The 25,285-nt window shown below is 40.6% G+C and overlaps 3 protein-coding genes across 3 annotated transcripts in view; 1 reads left to right on the top strand and 2 right to left on the bottom strand.

Moving 5' to 3' along the window:
• The window catches only part of LOC141762924 (receptor tyrosine-protein kinase erbB-4-like), a 343,760-nt gene extending 337,224 nt beyond the window's left edge, over positions 1 to 6,536 (bottom strand). Inside the window, exon 1 of the mRNA XM_074627098.1 lies at positions 6,147 to 6,536. Coding sequence (XP_074483199.1) covers positions 6,147 to 6,216 — 70 coding nt within the window. The 5' untranslated portion in view covers positions 6,217 to 6,536. The remainder of the gene's footprint in view (positions 1 to 6,146) is intronic.
• Positions 6,537 to 9,270: 2,734 nt separating this feature from the next.
• Positions 9,271 to 19,449, top strand: LOC141763027 (receptor activity-modifying protein 1-like). The gene is made up of 3 exons (XM_074627265.1): positions 9,271 to 9,544; positions 11,968 to 12,106; positions 17,444 to 19,449. The coding sequence occupies exons 1-3, from the start codon at positions 9,502 to 9,504 to the stop codon at positions 17,697 to 17,699; spliced, it is 438 nt and encodes a 145-aa protein (XP_074483366.1). The 5' UTR covers positions 9,271 to 9,501; the 3' UTR covers positions 17,700 to 19,449.
• LOC141763337 (uncharacterized) lies at positions 19,435 to 25,271 on the bottom strand. Its single transcript, XM_074627906.1, has 6 exons — positions 25,056 to 25,271; positions 22,453 to 22,613; positions 21,475 to 21,691; positions 21,233 to 21,336; positions 20,370 to 20,507; positions 19,435 to 19,891 (listed from the first exon to the last, which is right to left on the bottom strand). Exons 1-6 carry the CDS (start codon positions 25,269 to 25,271, stop codon positions 19,786 to 19,788), a joined length of 942 nt encoding a protein of 313 aa, XP_074484007.1. The 3' UTR covers positions 19,435 to 19,785.
• Between the last annotated feature and the right edge of the window lie 14 nt (positions 25,272 to 25,285).

Genomic DNA, 25,285 nt, shown 5'->3' with positions numbered 1-25,285 from the left:
CTCCGTTTTAGCGCCTGTGTCTTTAAGAACCCCTCCCGAAAAAGCATGAGCCTGCATGTGACATAGGAAGGGGTGCCAAATCTGAACGGCTTGTTGAATCACACGTTTACTGATCTCGGAAGCCCACAAAAAACAAACAAAAAAAGCAGATATTTTTTTCATGCTATGTCCCCTTTAAAGCTCACAAGCTTAGCAGCACACAGAACATGCGTGCAAGCATGTGAATGACAGTCGGAGCCGCCGACAGCATGTTGTCCGCGAAACAAATTGGGTGTCGTGATTAAAAGGGGGAGAAATTAGCTGTTTCCCCGTTCTAACTGTGCGCCCGGTGACAGCCTCACACACACACACGGCTAATGAATGACGGAGTGTGTGTGACAGCAAGAGAAAGAAAGGAAAAGCTGTTAAAAAGAGGGAAGAAATGGTAGTGAAAGATGAAACTGAGCAGGGGAATAAAACAATGGAGATGTTAATGTGGGTGAGAACAGGAGGGAGACAAGGTGTGTGTGAGAAGCAGAGATAAGGAAATAGATAGAGGAAAGAAAGTGAAATAGAGGTAATGGAATAGAAGTCAAATAAAAGAACTCGATGGCAAGGCAAGGCAAGATCTTTGTGTGTGTGTGTGTTTGTTATATGTGTGTGTAGGAAGCCCCTCAGACGCAGGACGGAGGCATTTGTCTCTGAGTGGAATTACAAGTGGCGGGCCGAACAAACCCTCCAGTGGTGTAGAAGAAACAGAAGAGGGCGGAAACAAAAAAAAGAGATTCCTCTGTCTTTCCTGTCCTTTATTTCTTTTCCCTCAGCCTCCCGCTGAGTGTGTAGTAGACTCAAGACTTGTGCTTAAAGCAAACAATGAGGACGCATAAAAGCTGCCTCGCACTTAAAAAGGCTTCCGCTTGCCCATGAAGTGCAATGGGGGGGGGAGGGGACAAAAGAAGAAGCAGAATCAGCAATTAGAAATGAAAGATTACAGTAAATCCCTGTGTTTTCTGTGTGGGAGTGAGATCTCAGTCCTCCTGAATAAGGGGGGCATCTGTGCCAGGCTTGGAGCGTCCGGCTAGCCAATCTAACTCGCACTAGGAGCTGGCACCGGACAACTCGGCACAAACCAAAGCCAAACTCCCCGGCTCCGTCATTAGGCAGTGAAAAAGGCACGCGGGTTCAAAAAGTCCTGCCAAGCACACACAAACAGCAGAGGCGGAGAGGGTTCGAAAGACGGTCCTGAGAAAGGCCAAATAAAGGCGCCATTCTGCACTTTGAGCTTTTGGATGTTTTTTCATGCTGTGCAGTTGTGCTTTCCGCGTGTAAATATTTGGGGTGGTTTCGCAAACTTTCCCGAGAACAGAAGCCTCTCTTGTAGAGCGGGCAGAAATGTGACGTCGCCGGATCGCTTCGGAATGCCTGGGAAGAGAAAAGACACACCCCCCCGGAGAGTGAACGGCGTCTTTGTTTACGGATAATAATCTGAATGCTGATTCAGACGGGCGAGAGGTGCTGTCTCAGGCCTTGCGTTTCCATCAACCCCCCACCCTTCCACGCATCACATTTGTAAGGCTTCCCTCAGTTGTGACGGAGGACTTCAATGTCACCCTCACTCAATTATCCTTTTTGTGCAAATTTCATTCGCCGCCGACGAATGCACAGAACGCGGTACAGATCTCCTATGTGTGTGTGTGACTAACATCCAGCCAAAAGCCTGGCACGGGTTAATCCTGGCAGATATCAAGTTATGATAGCAGTGTTGACTAATTTAGAGAAAGATTGAATTCCTTCACCTCCCTCATCTCTCATGCTGTCAAAAAAAAAAAAAAAAGCTTAATTAGCTTGTAATAAATTCTCATTTCCGCCAGTCGTCCACAAAGCCTCGGCCAGCTCCGCGGCTCCGTGTGTGCCAGCTGACGGTCGCCCAGTAATTTGATACTGGCATTCAGCGGGTTCCCCTTCTCCCCTTGGCCATTTCACCGGAGAGCACGTCTTTAAATGTCACCCCAAACACACACACACACACACGTGCAGCATTTGTCGTGCACACTGGAGAACGAGAGCTGGGGCGATTAAAATGTTTGAGCCATTTGTTGCAGTGAGCAGACAGCTCGATGGAGCGCGGTGACGTTACCGGTCATTTAAACGGTGCAAAAAGGGTGAGTTTTTTTAGGCTGAATCAAAAACAGATCATTAATCCTCTCCAGTTAAATATTCTCCATGTCAAAGCTCTGCAGAGAAAAACAGCCGTTCATGAGAATAACCGTTATCTCTGACGTGGCGTTTCGCTGACTGTACCTTGACCCGGAGAGCAGCTGACTCACAAACAACTGGAACACTGTACAAAGAAAGCTTCACCGCTACAAGGAAGATGGACTGAACACGGATGTTCCCTCTTGACAGAGGAAACAGTAGTTTGACAGAAAAATCTTCTCAGTTTCAAAACTACCCTTTTGCAGCCACCAAATATGACAAGTTTTGGGATGCAGTAACCTAGAGCAGGGCTGGCCAAAGTTGGCCCACCATCAGGTCCAATTTTATTTATTTTTTCTTAAAAAAAAAATTGTTGATCCCGACCGACCTTACTGTCTTTCGGAGGCTGTAGCAGGCTTGTTTTTAGTGTTAGACTGAGGCTAAATAACGCTCCAAAAAAGCAAAATTTTGGCGAGGAAAAACTGGCATTTTCAAAGGGGTCCCTTGACCTCTGACTTCAAGATATGTGAATGAAATTGGTTCTATGGGTACCCACGAGTCTCCCCTTTATAGACATGCCCACTTTATGATAATCACATGCAGTTTGGGGCAAAAACATGCAGTTATTTTAATGCAGTAAAATATGTTATTTTCTCCTATTCTAAAATGAATATTTCTGCATACTGGGGTCCTTAAACAGTCTTGGAAATGCATAAATTGGATATGACTGGAAATGAGCCAAATTGTATTCAGCAGGTGGGTTTTAAGGGGTTAACTATGTGAAAGCTAAAATAATACCATTTTGCATCTTAACAATACAATAGGTGTGTACTTTTGGCACGTGGCCCACCATTGAGTTCCAGTTTGGGCCCTCCAAGGGGACAAAGTTTGGCCACCGCTACCCTACAGCTACAAAGATTAGTTGATTAATCAAGTAGTCGATCAACAGTTAATTAATGACAACTACTTTGATAATTGATTGATCAGTTTTCAAGTAAAAATGCCACAAAAATTCCTGTGAGAAATAACAGGCACTCTTTTCACATATTTTATAAACGAAAGTATAATTATTTTGTCTAAAAAAAATGAAAAATGTAAATCACAATTTCCCATAGTCCAAGGCGATGTCTTCAAATGTCTTTTTGTGCATCCAAAAGTCAAAGATATTCAGTTTAACAACTAATAAAACCCAGCAAATACTCACACGAGAGAGGCTGGAAATATTGAAATTTGGGCATTTTTTTGCTTAAAAAATGACTGAAATTATCAATCGAAAATGTATGAAAACCAAAATAATTGCTAAAGCTCATTTCTTCAGCTTTTAATATCAAACGTTGGCCGTGTGAAGTGACTAAAAATGCTGTTTATTCTCTGATTCCAGCTTCTTAGATGTGAATATTTTCTGGTTTCTTTCCTCCTCTATGACAGTAAACTGAATATCTTTGAGTTGTGGACAGAACAAGACATTTGAGGACGTCATCTTGGGCTTTGGGAAAACACTGATCCACATTTTATGAAATTTTATAGACCAAACAACTAATCGAGAAAATAATCGACAGATTAATCGACAATGAAAATAATCATTAGTTGCAGCCCTAACCCCACAATCCTACTTCCAGCACTACAACCAATGAATCGTGGGTGTTAATTTACTTCCTTCAGACGTCAGCGATCAGGGAAATTTAGCATAGAAACTGAATTGTTCAGAATTTTTGGAGGAGGGAGATGATGATCTATCTCTTCATGAACCCTTAAACACATCACAGGGTCAATCCTGAGCTCCGAAATCAGCTCTTTACGTTGATTTGAGATGAAGATTAATATGAGCCCTCTATACACAGAAGCTCTCGGCTCCTCTGCCAACAGTCCAGCCAAGGCGAGTCATCAATCAAGTTTCCTCGTGGTGCGAACACCTCCATTTTTGGCACACGTGTGGTCTGTACATCACGCATAGTTTAGTGTATACATCTCACACAGCAGAGCGGCCGGCTGGCAGGAACGCTGCAGACATTAGTCTCGCAGACAGATTCAATCAGCGTGTTAAACACCACCCAAAAAGCCTCGACTTACTAAACGTGATATGACTTGATATATAGGAAAGTGTTGGGTAGGATTATTTAGAAGCGTTTTAGAAGCAATAAGTGAAAGAGTGGACAGATAGCAGCAAATATCTACTCAGTATACACCCACACACACACAATGAACTTCCCAAGAGGCATAGCTCAGATTCTTGGGCTGAATTTGCATCACAAATATCTTGGATGGGAGTGGGTGCATATAGTGAATAAATAAACCAGCGAGGGTGCCACTTCTCTTCTCCATTCATCCCCCCCCCCCCACCCATTCTCCCGCCTGACACCCATCCATCCCATCCACCCGTGGAGCCAAGATCCACAACCAGCAGGGTGGAAGAGTGTTTGTTTCTCCAGTTCCCACCAACAAAACCAAGCAGAGATGGAGCCAGAACTTGACTTGTCCTCGGAAGGAGGCGGGAGGATAGAAAGAAGGAATCCTGCTACGGAGAAGGTTGGGCGATGGCCAAATTCACCTCTGAACATCAATCCACAATCTCCCCATGTGTTCCCACTTCCTGCTTCTGCTCAGTTTGTGTTTTTTTCCAGTTGGACATTCCTTTGCCAAAGCTTGATTAAGATAAGATAAGATAAGATAAGATGAACCTTTATTAATCCCCAGAGGGAAATTCAGGTATCAACATCAGCAAACAGAGTGAAACACAGGAGAGGTAAAGGTATAGAAAAAAGATAAAAAACAATAATAGAGATATAAATAGATACAGAGTGAATGGGTGAACATTGTGTGTCAATAAATAAATGTAATATGTGCATATGTGCAGTCTATAAAGTGGTATATAGGATGTATTGTGTAAAGTATATCAAATATAAAAGTATATATATATATAATTATATCGATTAAGAAGGCAGATTCTGGCATCATCAAGCGCTTATCAGCCCATAATAATGCTTTTCACAGTCTTCCAAAGCAGAAACCAAACAGAATACTAGAGCACATTATTGATCAGTGAGAACAAAAGTTCATCCAGCACAATTTCTCAAACATCAAAAGCCTCTAACAATGATTAAGCTTGGGATAAATGAACACAAATGTCACACAGCAAGTGGTTGGAAAAGCTCAAATGTTGTCAGACATCCTATGCCAAAGGGATCAGAACTCCACTATGCATTGACTGAGTGACTGGTTGGACGCATTACAAGCCTTTATAGGAAGATTGCAGGATCATTAAAGTGATTCTCGTCCAGGGGATTGACAACCACAGGGGGTCCAGATGATGAAAGCAACAGCCCTGTATAGCCCCTCTCAGTAGAGATCTGCTGCATCTTAAATTATTCAAAGACAAGCAAGGAGGAATAAGAAGTGTGACCAACTGGCGAGCTCAATTCAGATAAATCAGCGCAAATAGCCGCGGTCCTCTGTCTGTCTGTCTATCAGTGGGAATTAAACGAAAGCGATGGCGCATTCATTCATATATAGGGTGGAATATGGAACGCTGAGATCACAGATTCGAACTCTTCGGATGGAATTCGAAACATATGTTCCACACCGATAGATTTATCCAATCAGGCACATAAGATAAGTGGCATTTTACGCACAAAAATGTGTCATTTTTGTGCGTAAAGTCTAAATAAAAATCTTCAAAATCTAAGGATGGGGAGTTTTTTTGGAGAGGTTTTTACGCAGAGCACCAGCAGGATCTCACTGCAGGTTCTGAGTCTCGGTACAGATCAAATCAGCATCAGCTGGTGGCTTCTGGATATGAAGTTAAGTTGTGATGTACAACAACAAAAAAGGTGTCGAACTGTGGGTGTCCATTCATCATCATCATCATCCAGCAAAACAAGTATTGCAGGTTTTCATCAGTGGATATGTTACAGGTGTATATGCCAGATTAGGGATTTTTGGGTCCCAGGTGCAGAGACTCAGCATCCACTCACCTGACTGTGCAGCACTCGATCGGATCACCAGCATCAGCACCATCACCAGCAAAGTGACGAGGAACTTCATCTTCGGGGGGGAAAAAGAAAAAGGGCTGCTCGTCTCTGTTAAACTCCCGGAACTCACATGTCCAATTAAAGATATCCTCGTTGTTCACACACACGCAGAAAGAAATAAAACAACAAAAAAAAAACACGTCGGAGTCTTCCTTGGCTTCTTCTTGGCACAGTTTTCCCAGCGCGCCAGTGGAGAGCTTTTACGCACCGCGCTGTTGTTTGTTTATCAGTTTATCCACAGACCAGTGTTGTTTAGGTCGCTTTCCAGCGCGGAGACTCTGAGCCATTTACTCCTCATGCTGCCATAGAGCCGGTGGCTGGGGGGGCTGGGAGGAGGAGGAGGTGGGGGGGGTGATGTGGACACGCCTCCTCAGCTTGATTGACACCTCCTTCAGCCTATTAGAGGAGGCTCTATCCAAAAGATTAGGAGCGTTTTGTCTTTTTTTGGGGGGAAACCCCGCCCACCTCACTTATCACCTCTCCTGATTGGCTATTTGGCTCCATTGCTGTTGTCAATACACCTGTCAGGAGCAGGTTTAGGTTTCCCACTGGGTGGTTTATTGCTACCTGTGGGTCTTCAGTGTTGCTGGAAACAACACAGAAAAATGACTTTTTATTATCATATAATGAATTTAAAGTTACATTATGGGTGTTTGCTACCTGTAGGTCTTCAGTATTGCTGGAAACAATGATTTTTTATTATCATTTAATGATCATAATTTAAAGTAGTTGCTTTGACAGAGCGATATATTTATATTCAATATTCAAGATTCAAGAGTTTTATTTGCAATTTGCACCTATAAGTACATTGGAATTCTAAACAGGTTACACCGAGTCAGTTTTAAGAAAAGGAAAATAATGTAGTAAAAGGCACAAGGTAATTACAGTATAAAATAAGTAGCACATTCAACTCAACACAATAAATAAATAAATTATTAAAATGTAAAAAATCCTTTGCCACCAGTCTTATTGTAGCTGGGAAGATATAGTCTTTAGAGAAAAATATATGATACAATCAATTATTTTCCAGGGGACGGCGTTCTTACAGATTATTTTACAACTACTTAGAGAAAGTTTCCAGCCTCTGCACATCTCCAACCACCACACCAGAAGGCACAGCCAATAAACTTTGATGATGTGCCGGTCTAAAGGGGGCTGCAGTATACCATTTTTCAGGGCCTTTCATTTTACAAGCCAGTGTGTCCCTGCTATTCCGCTCCACGGCTTCGTTTGTGGACTGATGTCAAAGTGTGAAGCCGGCCGGAAATATCAGCGAGGACAAAAACATATTGATTTGTGATGCATGGAAAGTGGAAACTCAGGCATAAACTGGCTCTATTATCAAAATGACTCCACAGTTTAGGCAGCAAGGACTGAAATGATGCTTCATAAATCCCCACAGAGCCACAGTGAGGGTTCATTTAGTGTCCTCTGCTGCCCTCTAGGGGACAATAAGGAGAATTACTAGATTTTTCTCTGCATGAATCTTAAAGCTGTTGAGGTACATAAGATAACATTTGGGCTTGTGTTTTTCACTAATATTGTGCTCATAACACTGGGAAGTCTACATGATGGCCTCAAAGCCTAATTATGATTATCATATGTGCATATTTTTGTTTTTTTTCTTACCTTGAAGGGAGTTCAGCTGTATAAGCCTGTGGCTTTCTTGACCTCCCCTGTCACATTTCTTATTATTTTGATCTGGATTTAATGAAGGTTTATGTGTCCAAATAAATAAATATAAATAAAAAAATAAATACATAATAACTAACTAACTAACTAACTAACTAACTAACTAACTAACTAACTAACTAACTAACTGAATAAATAAATAATAACAATATTGATAAAATAATAATAATAATAATAGAATTATTATTATTATTAATAATACTACTACTAATTATTATCATTATTATTATTATTATTATTATTATTATTATTATTATATAAATAAATAAAAGAACTCTCCTGTCACATCTCTTACTATTTTAATCTGGATTTTATAAAGTTTTATGTGTGTCCAAATAGATAAATATAAATAAATAAATTATAATAAATCTATTATTTTCCTATCACTCATGGAGATCCTAAATGTATTACCACTGGAGAGGGCTTTTCTTTTTTTTTATAAAGAGAAACACAATTAAGTTTCAACAAACAAATCTTAGATTTAAATGATTTTCCTCCCAAATACAGAAAGCAGTCACTAATTTATGACCAGTCCACATGAAAGCATGTATTTGAGCCCCAGTATGGGATTAGTCTCGGACAGCCACACTGGGTGGCAGCACAACGCAGAGCAGCCTTGAGAATACTAATGAACATCACTCTGTTCCTGTACTAAAAAAATCTGCAGATAAAACATTCAATTACTGACATTACTGAGCTGCGTGAGATCTGCGCTGATATGAAAAGGGACATGGAATTGGGAATAGTGTCTTTGTGCTCTGCGATGGCTCCCTGTGTGAGTCCATAGAGAGCTTTGATTGGAGGGCTGCAGAAGAATGGTACTCCAAGTAATCTATTACAAAACAGTAAATAAGTAATGGGGCAAACTTAACCCATATAGGCATTTAATTAAAACCGTATAATGAGTCTAATGAGGTATCTTACGGCAGGCCTCTGCAGTGATAATGGTGCAAATTAGAGCAAAATTATAGATTGTGATAATTAAAGGCCTATTTCGTAGAATATAAGGAGTTAATGTATAGTTACAAAATAAAGTAGCATTCCTTCAGGGACCCAGTGTTTGACTTTATCTTATCATATCAGACTTTTAATCTCTTAGATGTTTTTTTCTGGGCTATAATATTCCGATAATATTCCACATGGGACAACTTTTTTCCAACTCATATACTCCAAGTTTATTTATTTCATCCCCTGCTATTCCCATATGCTTTGATAATGGTGTAAAATGAAATTAGAGCTATATAAAATGGAATGATTCCACTGGGTTCATCACGCCTGGCACGAATTTTGGTTGTGTGACTTTGTTTCGTCCCCTGTGAGCAGCTCCACGCAGCAGGCGGCAGCAGCAGCAGCAGCACAAAACGGATCAGATGACACGCAGAGCTGCTATGATTAGGGCTGCGCTGAGGGAAGGAAGGGAAGGTCAAGGGGGCTTTTACGCACAGTTGGTGCCTTCTTGTTGACCAGGAGCTGCTGTTAGTTTGTCTGTTGCTCTGTGGTTCCTGGACCAGTGGCTTTGACTTGAATACCAGAGGAAAAATGAGATATTATTTGGCCTCCAGGGAGTGAGCGGAGTGCGTAAAAGGGTCCTTGGAGTTAGTTGGGCATGGCTCTGGAGAGCGCGTCACTCCTGGTGTTGCTGATGGCAGGTGAGTGTTTGAGGTAGTGAAGTTCTTCTAAGTGGTTTAAACTTTTATGATTTATTTGGCATTTTTGGGATATTGTATTGAGTTCTTTTGGGTTATTTGGAAGTTGTAATAAAGCATACGTGAATAAATAATCATTTTTTGAATGTGTGTGTACTAAGACATACGCAGTAGCATATTTCAGAGATGATTGAGTTCATAGCAATCCCATCTCTGATTTGTTTTGTTGTTTTTGTATAGTTTTATTGTTCAGTCGTATTAAATTCATTCATTCATTCATTCATTGATACATGGTAATCTACACAGTGTGCCTTTAAATTCGTTTTTTAGTCTGAGGCAAGGTCAGAGGTGTGGAAAGTATTTAGGTTGTTTCCTTGACTAAAAGTAGCAATATCACACTTTAAAAAATATTTGTTACAAGTAAAAGTACTGCATCAACTTTTACTTGTGTGAAATACTTGAGTATTATAAACAAAATGTACTTAAAGTATCAAAAGAAAAATGTAGACTGTCACACTAATATTATATTATATTATATTATATTACATTATATTATAGTATATTTTATTTTATTGTATTATATTGTACTATATTATATTATATTATATTATATTACATTATATTATATTATATTATATTATATTGTATTATATTATATTATATTATATTACATTATATTATATTATAATTTTTGTATTATATTTTATTATATTATATTGTATTATATTATATTATATTATATTACATTATATTATATTATAATTTTTTGTATTATATTTTATTATATTATATTATATTATATTATATTATATTATATTTTATTTTATTGTATTATATTACTAATGCATTTGCTGGGGTTGAAGCTATTTTTAATATCATTGGGGTGTCTAATCTATAATAATAATACACCATATTTTATGAACTCATCATATGTTTTGTGTAAAATCTGAATTTGTAAAGTAACTCTCATGTAAAGTACAAGTCTAGTCAAGTAGAATGGAATTGAAAATAGTAAAGTGAAGTACAAGTACCTCTGAATTGTACTTTGGTACAGTTGTTGAGTAAAAAATATACTTTCAGCATCCGGCCATGATTAGGTTTGTGTGGCATAACAGTTCATGATTATTCTTCTTTCATGGCTCAGAGTGACCAGATGCATCAGTCGGCTCTTCACATGTTTTACAGCAGCAGCTTGTTGCAACGTGGATGTCCAACAGGTGACCATGGAAGCTTCAATATAGCTGCTAACATGGAGAGAAACCTATCAGTAATTGTTACGAGGCATTGAAATAGAACTTCATTCTGAGTATTACTCCAGAGAATGTGTCTGATTGTGGACTCATGCTGAGCAGCACAGCAGCTCGCTAAACATTAGTGACATCTCATCATATTCATGAGCATTTTTTTCCCTTTAAAAATCCATAAATATTGAGTCAGTGGCGGGCAGAATTCACGCTAGACTGATGGGTGTTTCCATCCATCCATCTATTATCTGTAACCGCTTATCCCATTCGGGGTCCTACCCTAGACAGGTCTCCAGACCATCACAGGGCTGACAACCATTCACGCTCACATTCACACCTACGGGCTATTTAGAGTCAACAATTAACCTGCATGTCTTTGGACTGTGGGAGGAAACCTGAGCACCCGGAGCAAACCCACGCTAATGAATGCAATGCTGGTTAAGGTATCTTTGTAACTAATAGACTTCCTTTTTGCAAAATTACCATTTCTATGTTCAGTTTTTGTGTTTGATCGTTTTTTATCGAAGCACCTCTTCTCTGAAAAACGGGGTCTCGACCATTTTTCCACATTCTCCTTTCGGTAGCATCTCTTTCTAAAATCCCCGTGTCAACACATCCAGTCCTCCTTTGAGTGTTTCAGAGCCCGGAGAGCCGGCTGAGACAGAGCAAACATAATGGGCACACAGTTGGCCCCTTATCAGGCCGCCGCAGACCGAGATCCGCCGTGTTTTCTCGATCGTATAACAACAACCTGCTTAAAGCTCCCTCTCCTACATGCACTGTACCGCTCTGCGGTGTTACATTCAGCTCCGAGTCCTGCGGGACCGGCAGCGGTCTGCCTCCACGTTAAGAGCCTGTTAACACACATCTCTGAAGTAAACAAATGGGATTGGGGCTCCGGCTGCAAATTAAAATCTTTTCTTCGTGAAAGTAGCAGCCTAATAGGGAAGAAGTGGTCCAATAGGGATGTAACCACTGCTAGGACATGACCTTGTTTGTTGCACAAACATATTCCTAATTATCAAGAACTGAACACAGCAGATAACCTCTGTAGTGCTTTGTAAATATCTGTTGTAGCATTACAATGATGCAAAGTTTTGCTCCCCACTGGCTGAGATAAAGTGGTCACCTCATATCACCCATTTTTTTTTTTTTTGTCTCTCTTCCTCTCCTGTGCTTTAGCTCAAGTCCTGCCATCAGTGTCCGGCTGCAACAGGGCTTTCTACGAGAGGATGATCAATGATTTGTGCTTAGCTAAGTTCAAATTCGACATGGGAGGGATGGACCGAGGCCTGTGGTGCAGCTGGCCGGACACCACGGAGTGAGTTCAGCGAAAGAGTTGTGCAAAAAGAGTGGGCGAAGAAGAAAAGTCAGAGATGCTTGCTTCAAGGGGTTGATTTATGGCACATGGATGGAGTTAGATTTTGCCAGAAAAGGCTCTATTCTTTGACGGAGCTCTCACAGAATGAAACAAATCCTCTTTTAATAAAGAAAAAGAGTTAACTGGACCCAGAGACTGCTATAAGAAATATATAGATTTCATTAACAATGCATGAAATAAAAGATAACAAAAGACCAAAATCAAAACTTTTCCCACCACACTCAAGCTTGCACCTGATTTGACTGTTATCAGGCCATTAAATAGCCGTTATCAGCTGCTATTAGCGTCATAGGTGTGGGTCAGTAGGGGCATTGTAAAAGTGAAGGTGAAACTTAAAAGCAACACGTTCTGACATGTAAAACTGAATGAAACGTAGGTTTAGGCAACAAAAACACTTTAAGTTTAAGGGAAAACTTTGTGTTCTGGCTTAAAATGACTGCGTTTCTAAAGTAAAACTTAACCCGTGCGAACATAAAGACAACTGCACATTGTTGGTTTCACACGGGATTCGAACCCTATCTACTGGGTGAAAAATCTGAGTTTTGTGTCGCATCCAATGCCCCCAAACTGCATCCCATGCAGAGCTTTACCCTGTCTATACTACAACACCTGTTGCTACGGTCGCTAGAGGTTGCTTTTCATGTTCTTTTATACCTTCTTTTCAGCGATCTACCATGAGAATGGATGATAAAACCTACTAGTTGGTGTAGTAGGCCCCTACTGACCCACATTAATGGTGCTTATTGCGACTGATAACGCCTATTTGATAGCCTGACACAGCATGCTAAGGTGGCTCAAAACCACCCAATAAAGCATGCATGCAAGATGGCTACTCTACCACTCAGACCCACCTTTTAACGTAACTGAAAACATCACAAGGAAAAATAAAACAGAAAATCCAATGGATAAGTTAAAGGCGCACTAAAATCTAATACGTCTAGTAGTGTCTTTGATTAAACACTAAAGAAATGACACATTATTACACAAAAGGAAACTTTACAAGAAACGTACCTCACAAGAAACATTTTACAAAACATATGTAATGTAAGGTAATATATATTTATAAAGAACCATGTTAACATTGTATTAAAAGGACTATTTTAAAACATCTCAGATCACTCCAAGTTTTAGTCTCTCACCAAACATGAATTCTTCATGCTAACATATAACACATCTTTCATTTTTTAACAATTATTTAACACATATTTAATTTAATACTAAGAAATATTTCATGGTTCTACAATTTCACTTTTAAAATCATGCTTTTAAACATATTTCATTTACTTCTTACTCTGACCCAGCAGCATATGTACTGATGCTTACACCTCTGTAGAACTCTTGCAAGTGTTACCTTTGTTATGATACCAAGATTATTCAAATAGACCTTGTATTTGCAGAGATATACTCTATCCATTTTGGGCATGTCGTTTTTGAGCAGGGGCCTGAGCCAGAGGCCGAGAGGTTAATGTAAATGCAGCACGTAGCATCACATCAAATGTACATTTTTATCCCTATAGGTTTAATGGTTTTGTTGATCTGACTATGGTTCATTCTCTGATCTGGATGGATGACATCTCCCACCTGCCTTCGCAGCCTCTTAGTTTATCTGTCGCACATTATAGTGTGTGTGTTGTGTGTGAGGATGAGTCAGTTAGAAGGGTGAAAGGAGCTGGGAGGCCCACAGGAGAAGCTACACTGTCAAAACTGTGATTTCCCTCCTGGCTCGCTGTTCTCAGTTGTTCCAGCACATAATTAGTGGCGCAGCTCTTTGTTGGTGTGTGTGTGTGTGTGTGTGTGTGCAGTTGTAACTCATCATAAAAGATTCGTACAGGCACATACAGGGTTCGCAGTTGCGTCAGGAAACTCCTGGCGACAGCGTTTGACGCCATCGTCGAGCTCCTTTGGAGAGCCGGCTGTGCAACGGAGAAATAAACCTCACAGAAAAGAAAATTAGAACTGTGCGTGGGCGCAGACCAGTTTAGAGGCATCGAAAATAAAAGTCTTCCTCCTACAAAATGAAAAGCTGACGCAATAAAATGCACATTTATCAATCCAATACACTCAGAGGTTCTGCTCCTATGGCCTTAAACTTTAACCTCTTAAGGGTGCTGGAAGGTGTTGTACAATAGCTCCACAACTACCAGGTCTATATGCATGATCTTGGTCTCTATGGATAGGTAAGACTTCAGAGAATTCATCCCCCAGTGTCAGTAACATTGTGACTGTTACTATATCTGAGTAATTTGTGATGAAGCAAAGGAACATTTTTCATTTTTATCCTCATCTAAAATGTTTTCTAGATTAGACAGTGGATAACACCATTATAGCAATGATGTCACAACAGAGATGCCACTGAATTCATTCAGCAACTCCTTGACTACAACTGTGCCAAAGCAGATATAAATAACACAAAGCACATAGATTCTACAAAGGTTTTAGTAATGATAGGACCAGGCGGACTCTCCATTTGGCACACTTGGATAACCAAAGTGTGCCAAATGGGTTTTCTACCTCTTGAAAGGGAATCTGGCTCTAAAATACTGCTGATATCCACCACAGGAAGCTACGTGCACACAATGGAGCCTTTGGCCATGACATTTACCCTGTGCATCATCACGTTCTACCATTGTTTTAGTAGCGTTAAGGCCTCTTCTTTAAGAAACAACTCCGAAAAAAGTAGCAGGTTCGTCGTGTAAAAGAGGTTCATATTTGTTTTTAGCTGTTGCCCTTGACATTCTTTGCAAATCACAGCATACTATGAAGCTAAAGCCCAAGTCCTCTTCTCTCAGAGACTCTGATACTGCTCTGTACGCTACTTATTTTGCTGATCATGTACTTCTCTCTCCAAGAGAAAATAAACAATCCCTGTGGGCTCACCTTAAAGATGACTCGAGGAAAAAAACTCGAGGACGGGATATTTTTTGTCCGCTTTGTGAAAGTGATCTATGATGATCACAGTTATTCTTTATTAGGTCTCGAGTGACCTTTCTTTAGCTGCCCACGTCGTCCGCCACAAAACCCTCAAACTTCTCCACATGGAAGACGTCCGCGTTTGTGCACTTTCTAATGATTTCCGTCCAATTAACACTTTAGATTTGATCTCCAAAATGTATTCTTGCAACCAGATTAATAAAATCTTACATCATGGAATGTATTAGTCACCAAAAACTGTTAATTGGGAATGTGTGTTTGAGTGCGTGTTTCAGTGAATCACTGTGTGTGTGTGTGGGTGTAAATACTGTCTGTGTTTGCAGCTTCACTCCATGCCTTGTTAGTTTTAAAAACTTTTTTTTGAAAGAGGGCAAAACTCCAGAACAACTTTATTGTGAGACCAACGCGTTTTCAGCTTGTGGCCTTCACGCTCAAAAACTTTTTACAAACAAATTATATTTTTAGAAAGAACATGATGGCGTCACTCGAACACTCCAGTCTCTTTTGACTCGTCTTATCTTTAGACAAAAACACTTTCACTGAGCTCAACACACATTTTTCTAAGTCCTAGATTTAATAATCAAATTCATCAAATGAAATTTACAAGGAGTATGAGAACTGTGCGTTCCAATACCATACTACCATACTATTCAATACGCCAGAAAAAGATTTAGTATGTCTCAATACATAGTATGTCAAAAATACCAGGATGTCCTCCTACATCCGGTCGCATTTTGCAGTATGCAAGCCAGCATGCTTATATTCTGACCCACAATCCTCTGTACAGCGGATATATGAGCAAGAGGGTCAAAGTTCAAGGTGTTATGACGAAGTAGTATGTCCTTATTGTACGCATACCCCTTGCAACAGTACGTACTTTGTAAGGGCAGCTGGGAAATGTCACACTAAACAATAGATTAGATCAGAAAAAGCCATTTCTGATGAACATGATGGACTTTTCTTTAAAGGGCCCACCCGGCCTCCAGCTATGCTGTTAAACCCAGCGGCCATCCGCAACAGAATCCGTCCTGGTATGGTGCAATGCTGTACTGAGGGTGCTACCCTGTTGGTATGCATCTCCATTTCCCCTGCCCTCTACCACCTAGCAGTTATATTTAGCTTTGTCGAGGCCCACTGGTAATTCTAGACACTCCTTTGCCTTTTTTCCTACCAACAGGAGGCCCGACTCTGGTTCCACTCTGAAAGGACGTTTCAAAGACACAACGAGAGACTATTTCAACCTGTATTTGTTGTGACCAATTGGCCCAATACCGATAGCCACGGTGGTGTACGGACATGTGTTCTTGACGCGCATACCTTTAGTTAATCCTTGGTTGCTTGCTTCCTCCATGTGGTTGTAGGTTGTAGACTGTAGTTTCCTCTGTGTTAGTACTTGTCCAATATTTAGAATCTACCTTATTGTTTTGTAAGAACCATTTCACCTCCAAACACACTGAGACTACCCACCTGTGTCTACTTATTACTTGATTGTGTGTCATGACCCATCACCAACATGTCAACTGCCCCCTTGTGGCGTGGCATACTAATACCCACAAAATGTAAACTAGTCTTTAAAAAAGCCCCAAAACACATATTGGCTCCAACAATATTTCTAAAATGCTGTAACGCAGAGTGGGAGCTATAGAGAGGCGAAGTCCCGCCCCTTCCGGTGGACCACCATGGGACCATATGTCAGAAAGAAAAATTAAAGGTAGTCAACGAAATATTTTTTTGATCCCGTTTGAATTGCGCCATGAATCACACATGATGTTTGTCAATTTAAAAAAAGAATTTTGCAAGTCAAGATGAAGTTTGTTTTAAAACTGTTGAAGTATAAGACGGTGAAAATCTGTTATTAAAAAGACGACACACCCAAAAGTCGTGTTTTGATGTCTCTCACTCTGATGCTACGATACCTGTGTGTTTCATACTGGGATGTACTCACATCAGGCTCATAAAAATACCAGGAGTTGCTGGATAAAACACATTAAGATAACGTTTTATTTGTGCGTGGTCATAGCTATGTTAGCTAGCTAGCTAGTAGTGTCGTTGGTGACGTAGAGGCGATACGAGAGATGTAGTTCACTGTGCGGTTTCACAAAAAAACTAAATGATACTACGACAAACTGAGACTTTAGAATATTTTTTTCTCGCCGTTGACTACCGTACATATTCTTTCCAAAATAAGGTCCCATGGGGTCACCAGAAGGGGCGGGACTTCACCTCTCTATAGGGGAATGATTACTTTAAGTTCATCATAGAAATATGGCTTCTAACCTTCATGACACGAGATGTTTGTGTTGAATGATTTAGGTAGATTTGACTGTGTGTTGTCGCCCTCTGCAGGGCCTACGAGGGGCTGACAAACTGCACCTACCAGGTGGCCTTGAGGGTGGACTGCTTCTGGCCGAACCAGATAGTCGATCGCTTCTTCATGCAGATTCACCGGATCTACTTCCACGACTGCGCCCTGACCGGCCGGCTCCTCCACGACCCGCCGACCAGCATCCTCGCCCCGTTCATCGCGGTGCCGGTGCTGGTCACCTTGCTCATGACTGCCCTTGTGGTGTGGAGGAGTAAACGCACAGAGGGGGTTTTATAGCCAGGGAACGGCCTCTGGATTCGGGCTCAATGCTTGTAAATACATGTGGACTCCTGAGGGAAATTTTTTGGGGATTTTTGCATAATGTGTTAAAGGGCCAGGGTGTAGCATTTAGGGGGATATATTGGCAGAAATTAATATTAATAAGTATGTTTTCTGCAGTGTATAATCACCTGAAAATGAGAATCGTTGTGTTTTCGTTAGCTTAGAATGAGCCGTTTATATCTACATACGGAGTGGGTCCTCTTCACGGAGTCCGCCATGTTTCTACAGTGGCCCAGAATGGACAAACCAAACACTGGCTCTAGGCAGGACCATTTATGTTTTCGCATTTTGGCGACAACCACCTTAGTTCTCCTACACGCTTGGTACACGGGAGCTTCAGTTGGTTGCAATTTGCAACCACACCACTGGATGCCACCAGATCCTACACATTGCACCTTTAAGTTGATGCACTTATACTGTTTGTCTTGCAATTGTATTATTCCCATATTAGTATGAATATGAATGTATTGCATGTCTTATGAAAAACTGTTTGACTGCAGCAGACTTTAATACAATGATATGTAGGCTAATAAATGCTCTATTTGGTATAAAAATAGAATTTATCAGTGGATAACATCACCCCCGTGAGAGTGTCAAAGTTTGGCAGGGGAACGTAATAAAGGTCTTTGAGATTCAGGGGAATTGAAGGCCATGCATGTTAATTACCATCTGTTGTCATGGCCCCGAACAATCTGTGAGCAAATAAATAACAGTAGAGAGGAGGACACTCAGGGAGACACCGACAGCTTGGTTAAATGATTGTTATTCATTTGGAAAAGAAGGGGAAGAAAGACAGGAAAGTGGCGCAATTAGCTAATAATTGTGATGTATTATTATAGTTTAGCGACCCAGCAGTATAAAAAGTAGTTGAAATGAGCTCCACCTTTACCAGCTGCACATTATTGATGAACACATTAATGCATCAGTAATTACAATCCAGTGATATAATATATATCATTATGAAATGGGACATTCTGCATGATGAGGACTTTAAGTATATTTTGATGCTAAAACTTTTGTACTTCTACTGAAGTAAAATCTTGAATGCAGGACTTTTACTTGCAACAGAGTATTTTTAAACTACATTTACTGAAGTAAATGTAAAAGAGTACTTCTTCCACCACTGTATACCGCCCACTGCTTGAGGACGACCTTTGCAAGGGTGCACCGTATTTTTCTCGCGAGCCAATCAGAGCAGACTGGGCTTCTTAAAGAGACAGGCGCTAAAAACGGAGCGTTTCAGACAGAGGGTGAGTACAGGTATATTCAGACAGACAGTATAAGAAAAATGTGTTTTTATAAGTTACAACGTCCAAAGTCCACGCCAAAGGGTGAAACACTGCTCCTGAATTGCCTGAAACATCTTGGTGATGTCACCAAGTAACACATTTGCATAACGGCTAGTTTGGCACACCCTCAAACAAAGCTTAAGACAGAAGGTGGAAGGAGGTGCTGCAGGACATCCGGTATGAGATTCCTATGTCACATGTAGTCTGGGCTTTTTCGGGAGGGTTTTTTAAAGAGACAGGTGCTAAAACGGAGCGTTTCAGACAAAGGGTAACAAACGGGTATATTCAGACAGACAGGATGAGAAAAAGAATGTGTTTTTTGAACATTAAAGCATGTAAACATGTTCTAGTAGAAACACAAAATATAACTTTGAACCAGAAAATGAGCATGATATGTCCCCTTTAATGTGAGAAACTTATGGATTGTTTTCAATGTAGGTTACTTCGTAATATGGACATTTTGGACGCAAGTGGATTTCTCTCACTCTGGTCATAAAGTAGTGAGTTCCTTTAAATAAAAATACAATTTTAAGACTGTACATGAGGCACCAGGGCTCCATCTAGTGCTCACTCTCGGCTCCATATTCACAAGGTTTATTACATAATTGTGTCATAGTTTAAAATCAAATACCTTTACATAAAAAGAAACATTACATATTAAAAGGATAGGTATCCAAATCTTTTTTTTTAAAAGTGATTCCCAACGTAAGAGGAGCAGCATCAATAGATTTGTATACACATTCAGGTGTGTGTCATTTTCCGTTGACACTACAAGGTTTGCGCGCCAGCCAATAGAAATACTTCACGACGACCGTAACTTCTGCGTCAGGAGAAGACACCTTCATGGCAGACATCAATCTGGGATGGAGGACAAGAAGAGACATGAATTAATTCATGGACTAATGGCGACATCAAGACTGAAACTAATTGAAAATAGTTGAAAATATAAAGTAAAACCTCAAATGTCCTCCCTACAAGACAAAACGAGACTGTGTGTAGTAATTAAATACAATGTCATACTTTCTTTTATCCATGTAAAAGTTATGGATCAGCACTCCCCTCCATATATTTTGCTTGCTGGCCTATTCTGTCCTGTCAGTGGCAGGGGAATTAATGGTGGCTGTATTATCAAAGCAGTAAAAGCCTTCAGCAGTTAAGCTTAGTCAAGCAATGTTTGGCTTTTTCTGATTAATGCCCAAGACTGTGACAGCATTCAAAGACCAATTTCAGCAGTTCTTGATAATGATGAACGAACTTAGGTGGAGATTAAGAGATCAACGTTCAGCGGCTAGGTGAACGATTAGACCTGTGGACGAGGCGGAGGTTAATATCTCACTTGTTCATGATGTCATTAGAAAGACGTTCAGCCTCAGCGGGGTCCTTTTTCACCAGGTTCTGGAAGGTGGAGAAGGTCTCCACCATGCGGAAGTATTTGGTGAGCGGCAAAATCCTTTTGACCCTCAGACAGTCATTCCTGGACACAAAAGAAGCAAAGCTGTGTAATGAATCATAAAACACTCTCCTCGCCCCTTGACGATACACTGAGACGCCTCAGAGCAAGACACTTGACCCCTCAACTGCTCAAGTTTAAGCTGCTCTGTGCCAGTTAACTCCCAGACGTCAGAGTGTATACATGTCTGACTCTCACTCTTTACTCCATGGAAAGAGAACTGAATCCAGCGTTGGAGGCAGAGGGCCCCGTTCATTCCTTTGAATGTTGCTCAGTGGTGCCAAAACGGCTCGACTTCCGACTGGAAAAGTACCTGGATCTTACGGCGATCTTCCGTGTCCATTGGGCCCATGGAGCAGGCGCAGTTAGCATCCGTTCGATCACATGGCTCAGGTCACAGGGTCACAACAGTCACGCTGTCGTCACGGCTTGCTAACTCCGCCTCCCAGCCCTCGCTCCAGCCTCGGTCTGGGTCTCATTCACATGAACGGAGGAAGGGAGTTACAGATGTCTCTTTCCCAATGTAAGTCTATGGGATAAAGTCTTTTTGGGCCCAATGGTATCAAGTGACGGACACGGAAGTTGTAGTATTTGCAGCATTTGGCCACTACGGAAATTGGGACCAACGACCGGCACTCTTCCTTTGGGGCTTTACTCCACCATAGCTGTAAATATGAATGCATTCATAGAATTTACGCTGTACAAGGACTACTTTTAGAACTGGATACAAATAAAGTCTGAACACTCACCACTCTTTGTCTGGGTATGTGCAGGAGTCAAACAAGTCTGAGTAGATCTTCACAGAACACTTCCCTAGATAGGGATTTCGGTACGGACGGAAGCCAGCGTAAAACTAATCAAAAACAAATAAATTAAAACTAATAATCATTACCAACTAACTTTGCATATTGTCCCCTGAAAGGTAATATTAACAAAATAAAAAAACATGTTAACAGAAAATTCTGAATAATGAATCGATTTTTGGACGAACCTCTTTACAGATGTCATTGAGTGTTGTGTTGGAGACGCCCGCATACTCCAGCTCCAAATACATGGTGTAGCTCAGGAGAGCCAAGCAGCCTCCAGGCCTCAGCACCCTGTCAGCTTCCAGGAGGAACCTCTTGCGGTCGAACCAGTGAGCCGCCGTCATGGCCGTCAGAAGGTCCACCTCACCAGAAGCAAACGGTAGATCTTCTGCCGGACACTCCCTGAGGTCAGAAGAAAAAAAACAGACGTTTTTTGTGGAGGTCACATTTGCTATGTCTCCTGACAACTAGGTTCTGGTCTTTGAAGCATGTGAGGAATTTTGGTAACTCTTCATTTTACAAGTCCAGAAATTTCATAGTAATTAGGTGATAAAATTAGCAAGTAACCTATTTGAAATTTCTTTGGAATTACTGCCAAATTACAACAATATTTACCTCAAAATTGATCAAAAACTACATTATTATACATGATTGAATAATTATATGCTAAAATAGCATATAATTATTAAATAATGTTTATAATAAAGTAAGTTTCGATAAATGTTGAGGTAAATATTGTTGAAATTTGGCAGTAATTCCAAAGAAATGTCAAATAGGCTACTTGTTAATTATCACCTAATTACCATGAAATTTGCGTTACCTGTAAAACTAAGTGTTTGCGGAATTTTTCAGTGGCTCAGGCAGGAAAATGTTCCTCGACCTCATCACAAAAGAGTACAAACACAACTCGTAGCTTTTTGTGCAGAAGACGTGGTAAAGTTTGCTGTATCTTCAAAAAGGTTGGAGTTGTGTTGTAACAACTGGTGTCGGTAACCTGTTACTGTCTACTCACAGTCTTAATACAATTAGGGGGTTTAGTTTGAAAAGCACCCAAACAGAAACAGATTAGTGTCATCAATGCACCCTGGAGGATATTTAGCACAATCCTTGCCGCTAAACGAATAACGGCTTTGATCAAAGTCCCGACTTTCCCTTCACCTCACCTGTACGATACATTTGGAGGGTTGTTATTGACCACAGCCATCTCCAACTGGGCGGGGCTAACGTCTGTACCAACAACCTTGGTGAAGTATGGAGCCAATGGTATCGTCCCTTGTCCCGAACCGCAGCCCACATCCACTGCGAGGTCGAACTGGTTTAGTGTCTGAAAATGAATTCAGTCACACCATATGATTATAAACCTGTTTGTTCGCTTCTGAATATACAGACGGCATGGTTGTTGATGACTCAACCTGCAGCACTGGGAAACAATGGCCCTGCAGCTCAGTTAACTCTCCGATCATGACACTTTGCAATATGTCAAAGCCACGCCCCTTTTTGGGGGGATGGAAAACCAAAGATCACACAAATGTCAACGCATTTTGAAGCATTTGGATTGTAGTTTGACAAGTTTGTATGCATTCATCTCCTGTTGAACAAAGCTTTGTTTCATAAACACGTCTAATAATTATTTCACAGAATACGCTGTGCGCTCGTCCTTTTATAAAATAGTGTGCCTGTTTGCACTTCTCTTGCAAATTCTTCCTCCTAATAACCTGGCAGCTATTTACAAACTATTCCCAACACAGATAGTGTGTCAATATTGACAAGAATGGTCGTTAAAAAAGGTTCCTTTAAGAAAAGTACAATTTGAAGACAGTGCATGAGGCTCAAAGTGGACTTCAATTAGACACTCGTGCATCACTGTATGACTCCATTTAGTGTTCACTCTGGACACCTGGCTTTCAAGGTTTGTGTCACTTTCTGATGAAGCCTACGGCTGTGGTTTCCAACCTGGGGATTGGGATCTGGTGGATCTATGACTTCCTTATTTAAATGTGACCCTCTGGCCTGTCTTTTAAGGCCTGTTTGCTCTACTCTTTGCATTGTCCTCAGTACAAACTGTGTATCAATATTGACAAGCGTCATTATTGTGAAATAAACCCCTTCAGGGCGATACATTGCCTCCCGTCGGGGTCCCCACTTTCCCTCCAGCTCACCTGTATGATACATACGGAGGGTTTTCATTGGCTAGAGCCATCTCCAGCTGGGCGGGGTCCTACATGCTGGACCTTTAAAAACAACCCGTTCTAACACATTATAAAACTGAATGAAACATTATGTTTTGAACACAAACAAAACAGCTTGTTTAGGTTTAGGCAACAAAACGAAAACTTCTTTGGAATAAACTCCAAATTACATTACGTATCGACAATGCCACCAAATTTGTCCCACCCTCCTGCACTGCAAAAAAACATGTCTACATGCAATTAAAAGCATCAGTGGATTTCACGATTTATTGCTCTACTACTTATGAGTTTTTCGACATACAACATACCATGAGCAAAGCAGGAGCAGCTTGCAGTGTTTAAAAAAAACAGGTCTTTGATGATTCTACAACTTTCTGTGGCATTTCTGACTATGGCATGAGGAGAAAAGTTGATAACAATTGATTTTACATAGAGATACGAGTGCCAAGATCTAAATGGTATACAATGAAACCATGTGTGCAACTTCATTAGACGTTTAGGAGACCAAATATAGAGTTGTGACTTCCACATAAAGAATCACTTAAAGGTCCCATATTGTAAAAAGTGAGATTTTCAGATCTTTTATATTATAAAGCAGGTTTAAGTGCTATAAAAATACTGTTAAACTATCAAAACGCTCAATATATGGAGGAAAACACACACAGCCCGTATTCAGAAACTCTGCATTTGAAACAAGCCATTAGGATTTCTGTCCATTTGTGATGTCACAAATATACAATATTTAGACCATTACGTGGTTTTAAACATAAACATTCTAAATGTGTCCCAGTTTATTTACTGGTTGCAGTGTAAATAACATCAGCTGACAGGAAGTAAACATGGACCCACATTGTTGCCTAGCAACGCAATTCCATTGCAATTCCATTACAATTCCGTTGAAATGCACTAAAACAGAGCGTTTCAGACAGAGGGTAAATACAGGTATATTCAGGCAGACAGTATGAGGAAAATAAAGTTTTTTTGAACATTACAACATGTAAACATGTTCTAGTAGAAACACAAAATACAAGTATGAACCTGAAAATGAGCATGATATGGGACCTTTAACATAAATAGCACATGAAATGCTTGAAAAATGACATGTTTCTTCCAAATATTACCAAAGGAAACGCTGTTATTTTTTCAAAATCTAGATTTGTGCACATGCACTTGCTTGCGAATTGCAACAGATGGCAGTAAATGCACATATATGAAGCTTGGGAGTCATATGTTAGTTGTAATTTCTTAACCCTCAATGTAATAAAATGTAATAAATGCTCTATTTGTTAACATTACATTGTATCTGTGCAGTCATTTTTAGTGGATAACATCACCGATATGAGAGTGTCAAAGTTTGGCAGGGGAAAGTAACAAAGTGTTAGGGGGATTTGGAGGCCGTGCATGTTAATTACCATCTGTTCTCACGGCCCTAACAATCTGTGAGCACATAAATATAAGTAGAGTGGAGGACACTCAGAGAGATAAATTATTCCTATAAATTTGGAAGAGAGGTGATGAAAGAGGAGAAAGGCCAACATAAAATGTACTTTTAAAACACTTGGGAGCTCACACGCTACTTGCTGTGTGCTTGGGCAGCAGGATAAACTGGCGGTCGACGCCAGTAGAATCAACAAGCTCATCAGGAAGGCTGGCTCTGTCCTGAGGGTGGAGCTTGGTCCTTTGGCGGTGGTGTCAGAAAGGAGGAGGAGGAAGATGCACAACTGCAGAGCATCAATGAGGACGATGAGGAGCACCTTCAGCAGCAGAGTGATACCACCACGATGTCGATGCATGAAAATCCTTTCAC

Source organism: Sebastes fasciatus, chromosome 24, assembly GCF_043250625.1.
Source record: "Sebastes fasciatus isolate fSebFas1 chromosome 24, fSebFas1.pri, whole genome shotgun sequence".
Lineage (NCBI taxonomy): Eukaryota > Metazoa > Chordata > Actinopteri > Perciformes > Sebastidae > Sebastes > Sebastes fasciatus.
This window is presented reverse-complemented; position numbering and strand designations above follow the sequence as displayed.

What these genes read in the sequence shown, in the direction of transcription:
- LOC141763027 (XM_074627265.1), top strand. Translation starts at nt 9,502, where the DNA reads ATGGCTCTGGAGAGCGCGTCACTCCTGGTGTTGCTGATGGCAG. An exon ending in CCTGGTGTTGCTGATGGCAG is followed by an intron (nt 9,545 to 11,967) that starts GTGAGTGTTTGA and finishes CCTGTGCTTTAG; the next exon opens with CTCAAGTCCTGCCATCAGTG. An exon ending in AGCTGGCCGGACACCACGGA is followed by an intron (nt 12,107 to 17,443) that starts GTGAGTTCAGCG and finishes CGCCCTCTGCAG; the next exon opens with GGCCTACGAGGGGCTGACAA.
- LOC141763337 (XM_074627906.1), bottom strand. Translation starts at nt 25,271, where the DNA reads ATGCATCGACATCGTGGTGGTATCACTCTGCTGCTGAAGGTGCTCCTC. An exon ending in CCTCCAAATGTATCGTACAG is followed by an intron (nt 21,692 to 22,452) that starts GTGAGGTGAAGG and finishes TTCTGACCTCAG; the next exon opens with GGAGTGTCCGGCAGAAGATC. An exon ending in TCAATGACATCTGTAAAGAG is followed by an intron (nt 21,337 to 21,474) that starts GTTCGTCCAAAA and finishes GTTTTTGATTAG; the next exon opens with TTTTACGCTGGCTTCCGTCC.